Source organism: Carlito syrichta, unplaced genomic scaffold, assembly GCF_000164805.1.
Source record: "Carlito syrichta isolate Samal-C Ts95f unplaced genomic scaffold, Tarsius_syrichta-2.0.1 Scaffold315077, whole genome shotgun sequence".
In the NCBI taxonomy this organism is placed as follows: Eukaryota; Metazoa; Chordata; class Mammalia; order Primates; family Tarsiidae; genus Carlito; species Carlito syrichta.
The window spans coordinates 477,743-484,273 of NW_007259173.1; the positions used below are offsets into that span (position 1 = coordinate 477,743).

Consider the following 6,531-nt stretch of genomic DNA (forward strand, 5'->3'; position numbering starts at 1 on the left):
CGGCCACTGCACTCCAGTCTGGGTGACAGAGTGAGACTCCAACTCAAAAAAAAATAGCCAGGAGGAGCTGAGAGGGGCGCCGCAGAGGGACGAGTGTTACAGGTAAGGGGAGTACGGTGTGCACGCAGGGTGGTGAGAGGTTCAGAGCCAGGCAGGAGAGGTCGTGGAGGCGGGAGGGAGTGCGGTGATAGGGGCTTGAGTCTTAGTGCGAGACATTCGGATTTTATGGTGGAGACAACAGGGAAGCTGTGAGGGGTTTGGCAGGAGAGTGCCTTGGTCAGAGAGTATTTTAATTTAGGTTTGTTTTGTTTAATGCTAATTCCATGCTGTGTTTCAGTAAGAACAATTCAGATTCTGTATCTGTGGCTCCAGTCAGATACCAGAGAGTATTTTAGAAGCATCAGCACTAAGGAGAGACTGAGAGAGACAGAGAAAGGAATATAGATAGATAGATAGGAGATAGAGGTCAATGCAATGGCAGCACACAGTGGATTGGAGAAGGACTTCTGGATACAGGAAGACATGGTGCTGCAGTAGTTACAGGAATAAAAAGGCAGGCACAGAGCATTCTCTAGAAGGAAAACCTGACGTGACTTGGTGTCTGATTGGATGTGGTGGAGGGGACAAAGGGGGACTCGGAGTCCAAAATTGTGCTCAAATTTCTGACTGCAGTGCCTGGGGAAAATTAGGCAATGAGCGAGTGCTCACGTTTGGGCTCATTTAATCTGTGGTGCCTGCAGAACACTGGAGAGGGGATGGAAGCAGGTGCAGAAGTCCAGGGCTCAGAGAAGTGTCTGGCTTGAGGCAGAGATGTGGAGTCATCAACCATGGAGAGGCGAGCGTGTCTCTGGAGTGAGAATAGAAACAAAAGGACAAAAGGGGACACCAACACGGCAGGTGTGGGCAGGGGAAGGAGTCTATGCTGAATGCCTTCTGTTTGGCTCTCAAGCCTGCTCCTCCACCTTCCTCAGCCGCTCAAGCTTTGGGAGTCTGATGGGTGATGGTGGCACCGTTAGGTTTCCTGCCCTTGGGCATCCTGATACAACCTGTGAGGGGGAACCAGGACAGGACATCAAGAGGGAAGGGGGGGCAGAGAGGGTAGGGAGGAGGTGGGGGGTGGGTTTTATTCCCCCGCTCCCTTCCTATCAGGTCTCTGCAGCTTGGCTACGTCCCTTAACAGAAGGTCACGTGCAGGGGTCCAGCCTCTGCTGATCAGGGCCTGAGTTGGGGGGAGGGAATGAGAAAAGAAAGAGAAAGAGAAACAGCAGGATTGGGAGGACTCCCTCTCAGATAGCAAGGGGCGAGATAGCAAGGGGCGAGAGAGCAAATTTATTTTACTGCATGCCTCTTATATAGGACAAAAATCTCACAAAGGAAGGCGAAACCATACACACAGGATATGTTAATTTCTGAGTTAAATCACACAAGCAGGGTAAGTATCAATGACTAAGCCTTGCATATCTTAACATCTATGCTAAGCAAGGCAATCACTTAGGATGAGCAGGTTCCAGGCATGCAACCAAAAGGCCAGGGGAGAAAAAGGAAATGTAGGCTGAGTTCCTTGAACGTAAAACAAAGAACACAAGGACTCTGTCAGCTTGTGCTCTTGGTTTCCTTCAGTCACAGCTCCTGCCAAGGGCCCTGTCCACACTCTCTCCTTCCAGGGTTCATAACCGCTCTCCGCCCTCCCACACCCACAGACTCAGCGGTGACCCAGGCACTTCAGGGTCCCCAGCCTCGGGTCCTGCGCTGCCCCTCGTGGTCTCCCATCCCTCTTCCTGCACCTCAGTGAATGGTCCCTCTATTAAACTCTCCACAGACCACCCAGTCTGTGCCATCTCTTCCCTCCTAGGACACTGATGATCTGTATTCCCGCATGCTGCGGGTGTCCCACCCTGATGGGCCTGAGCAGGAACACAAGTGGAGAAGGAATGAGCTCAGTGGGAGACAGTGCATGAACTTGACCAGCCCCTTGCACCTCTCTGAGCTGGGCCCTTTGTACACCCAATTTCATCTCATCCCCCAAGAAACCCGGGTGTCACTTCCGGTCCTCTAAGAAGCAACCGGGATTAGATGTGCACAAAATGCACTGGGGAGACCCCTGTAAAAGAAGCAGGGCAGGGACAGAGCATGCTGAAGGCTGGTCCCTGCAAAAGGAGACAGGGAAGGAAGGATGGCAGAGGGAAAGTTGCAGTGTGGCCGAAGGAATTTCAGCAGGCTGGTGGGGAGCCCTCCAGCGAAGCTTGCCTGACGGAAGAGTCCTGTGTTTTGCAGGAATGGCTGGCCCTGATATCCCCACCACATGCAGACATTGGCCGGGGCAGGCTTGGCATGAATGTTTAGGGGGCAGCTGCTGGGACTGGCAGCCAACTAGGCTCCCTAGCCAGGCACTCTTCAAGGAGATCTGAGCAATGCACTTCCAGGCCACCATGGCCTGTGAAGTCACCCCGATTTATAGCTAGGCAGGGGACAGTGGCACCAGCTATGAGCTGTGGTCTGCTCTCAGAAGCAGGTCAGCTGCTATGACTTGCATAAACCCTCCCTCCTGTAGGTACCGGAAACTCGCCCTGAAGAACCACCCGTTGAGGTCAAATGACCTGTCTTCACCAGAGACGTTCAGGCAGATAGCAGAGGCCTACGACGTGCTGAGTGACCGTGAGTGACCAAGGGGCTGAGCATGCAGGGTCACTCCAGATCTTCTCTTTCGCCCACCTCTCCATTAAGATTGTTCCTTAAGTCTCTAGACTGTTGGGTTTTCTGAGGGACTCCAGAGAGAGGAAGCATCCCTCTTCCCTGCCTGGAATCTAGAGAAACAGAGAAAACAGTGTTAAGAATCGCCTTTCAGCCAGGCTCGGTGGCTCAGCCTGTAATCCCGCGCCTTTGGGAGGCTGAGGTGAGTGGATTGCTTGAGCCCACGGGTTCCAGACCTGCCTGGGCAACCTGCTGAGACTTCATCTCTACAATAAATCAAAAAAAATTAGCCAGGTATGGTAGTGCATGCCTGTAGTTCCAGCTACTCAGAAGGCTGAGGCAGAAGGATCGCCGGAGCCCAGCAGGTCGGGGCTGCGGTGGCCGGGAGCGGCCACTGCTCTCCAGTCTGGGCGACAGAGTGAGACTCCAACTCAAAAAAAAAGAATCACCTTTCTCAGCCTACACAGCCAGCTCGTGGCATGCAGGGCCCAGGATTAGGCCAACTTGCTCAGCCAGTCAGGGCAGAGCAGGAGCATTGCCCACGTCAGAACCCTCCCGGGAGGAGTGGCGTGAGATGCTTGCTGCCACAGGACGGCGAAGGAGGCTGAAGCTGGGCCTGCAGGCCTACCTGTCCTTCCCGGATCTACCCGTGCTGGAACCTCCATCTCCCCAGGGCCAGGAGGACAAAGGGGCAGAGAAAGGCCGGGAGTGGTTAGGATATGTCTCTTCTATGGAAGCCACAGAGTGGAGAAAGTGTGATTCCCTGCCCCAAAACGGGGGAGTGGAGAGGAGCTGGCAGGCGAGGGGCACTGGAGGGTGGGAGGGAACGGGGCGGGGTTTCCCTGCCGGCTGGTCCTGGAGACTAATCCTGGCTCCTGCAGAAGTTCAGTCAGAAAATCACTAAGGTTTCCTCAGCCCTGAGTTTTCAGGACTTCTGACTCCAGGATTTCAAAGCACTAGAATTTGGAAACTCTAGAATTCCCAGATTCTAAAATGTCAAGGTTCTGGGATGCTATTCACCCCAGATAAAACAGTGGCCATGATGGCTGCGTTAGGCTGGATCCCGGGGCCATCACCTGACCCTAAGTTGCTCCATTCTTCCTTCAGTCTCCACCCCGCCCTCAGCCAACCCGAGTCTTTCCCATTTCTCTTCTGGGCTATGAGGGCCAAACCTAGGTCCACCCAGCATGAATGGATCCCCTAACATCTAGGTCTCATCCAAAGACCACCAGGCAGCAGGAACTTTGGAAATAAGGCTGGTTTTGCCCTTCCCCTTTGTCCATATCCTCCTGCTTCCCAGCCCCTCCTCTAGCTCAGCCTCCAAAGTCCTTCACAAGGTGATGCATATCCACAGCTGTGAAGAGAGGCATCTATGACAAGTTTGGAGAGGAGGGCCTGAAGGGCGGGATTCCTTTGGAGTTTGGATCCCAGACCCCTTGGACAACTGGTTACGTCTTCCACGGCAACCCCGAAAAGGTTTTCCATGAGTTCTTCGGGGGAGACAACCCCTTCAATGGTAAGATGTCTTACTCTCCTTCCCTGCCTTACTGGGAAAGGACACAGCTGGAAAAGATGCTGTTCTTTGAGTAGTTTTGTTTTTATTTGTACTTTACATATATGCGCACGTGTGTGTATACATAAAATGATTTTTAAAACAGCAAAACAATTTATTGAAAAATAAATAAATTCCAACCTTCCATTTCCTTTTCCAGAAGCAGATACTCACTTTTAACAGTTTGTCTCCTTCCAGATATTTTCTTTTCTCTCCTCCTCCTTATTCTTCATCTTCTTCCTCTTCCTCTTCTTATTTTTTTGAGACAGGGTCTTGTTCTCTCACACAGGCTGGAGGACAGTGGCACAATCATCGTTTACCACAACCTTGACCTCCTGGGCTCGGGTAATCCTCCTGCCTCAGCCTCTTGAGTAGCTGGGACTACAGGTATGCCACCATGCCCAGCTAATTTTTAAAATTTTTTGTAAGGATGGGGTCTCATTGTTGCCAAGGCTGGTCTCAAACTCCTGGGCTCAAGTGATCCTTCTGCCTCAGCCTCCCAAAGTGCTGGGATTACAGGAGTGAGCCACCACACCTGGCTTCTTTCCAGACATTTTCTATGCACTTATGAGCTTATATTTATTTTTACATAAGCCTTTTATTTTGTAAGGCAATGGGACTACATTGTGCACACTGATTTTTTCACGTATGTCTTGGAATAATCTAGTATATATTATACTATATATAATTGACTTTATTCATTTATATGTAAATCTGCATACTATATATAAGTCTGCATAAGATTTCATTGTACAGATGTGTATTAGTTCGGGGGTCAATTATAGAAACAGATACTTAGGCCAGATCTTTGGGAGGCCAAGGTGAGAGATCTACTGAGCTCAGGGGTTTAAGACTAACCTGAGCAACTTGGTGAGACCTTGTCTCTACAATAAGTCAAAAAATAAGCTGGATGTGGTTGTGCGCGCCTATAGTTCCAGTTACTTGGAAGGCTGAGGCGGAAGGATTGTCTGAGCCCAGCAGGTCTAGGCTGCAGTGGTTGTGAACATGTCACTGCACTCCATTCTGGGATACAGAGTGAGACTCCAACTCAAAAAAAAGAAAAGAAAAGAAAAGAAAGAATCAGCCACGTGAAGCAGAAAGTGGTTCAAGACAGGGAATTGGGTACTTAAAAAGTCATTGATCACGCCTATAATCCCAGCACTTTGGGAGGCTGAGGCTAGAGTTTCGTGAGCCCATGGGTTCAAGACCAGCCTGGGTAGCTGGTATCGTCTCTACAATAAATCAAACAAACAAACAAATTAGCTGGGCGTGGTGGCGCGCACCTGTGGTTCCAGCTACTTGGAAGATTGCAGTGGCCGTGAGAGTGCCCCAGCACTTCAGCCTGAGCGACAGAGTGAGATTCTGACTCAAAAAACCCACAAATCATTGAAAGGTCTTTGTGAGGGCTCTAGACTGGCCCCCCAGGAATTCTTCCGAGAACACTCCTAAACTGTCCTTCAAGGAGAGCCACTGACTCTGCCAGAGTCATGAAGAAGGAATCAAGCCAGGCTCTGTGGCTCAGCCTGAAATCCCGCTCCTTGGGAGGCTGAGGTGAGTGGATTGCCTGAGCCCGCGGGTTTGAGACCCGCCTGGGCAACTTGGCGAGACCTCATCTCCACAATAAATCAAAAATTAGCCGGGCGTGGTAGCGCGCGCCTGTGGTTTCAGCTACTTGGAAGGCTGAGGCGGAAGGATCGCTGGAGCCCAGCAGGTTGAGTCTGCGGTGACCGGGAGCGGCCACTGCACTCCAGTTTGGGCGACAGAATGAGACTCCAACCGAAAAAAAAAAAAAAAAAAGGAATCAGGAAACACTGCTGCTATGCTCCACAACATGCCCCTGTGGCTGCAACCACAGCTAAGGGGTGCGTGTCACTGCCACCCTGCTTGCCTTTGACAGGATGACACTAGTAGGTGACATGGAAATGCTGCTGTAGAAAAACCCGGCGTCTCCATGTTGTGCTCCCCACTCCAGCCACAGAGAGATTCCCACCTTTCCTCTTTCTTCCCCTGAAGTATCAGGGTTTACATGGTGAGCAGAATTCAAAGCCAGAGCCCTGACTGCTGAACATCTAGGAAACGTTCCTTTCTGCTCTACGGAGTCTCCAGCAGGGTGGGTGTACAGGGAGGAGGCTAGAATGGACACTTGGCCAGCAGAGCACTTGGGTATTCTAGAGTTGATTATTTTATTTTATTTTTTTGAGTTGGAATCTCACTCTGTCGCCCAGACTGGAGGGCAGTGGCCACTCCTGGCCACCGCAGCCTCAACCTACTGGGCTCTGGCGATCCTT

At 51.2% G+C, this 6,531-nt stretch overlaps 1 protein-coding gene across 1 annotated transcript in view; it reads left to right on the top strand.

Annotated features, from left to right (window-relative positions):
• DNAJB13 (DnaJ heat shock protein family (Hsp40) member B13) overlaps positions 1–6,531 on the top strand; it is a 17,327-nt gene that overhangs the window by 3,162 nt on the left and 7,634 nt on the right. Inside the window, exons 2-4 of the mRNA XM_021706036.1 lie at positions 1,853–1,998; positions 2,552–2,655; positions 4,046–4,207. Coding sequence (XP_021561711.1) covers positions 1,853–1,998; positions 2,552–2,655; positions 4,046–4,207 — 412 coding nt within the window. The remainder of the gene's footprint in view (positions 1–1,852; positions 1,999–2,551; positions 2,656–4,045; positions 4,208–6,531) is intronic.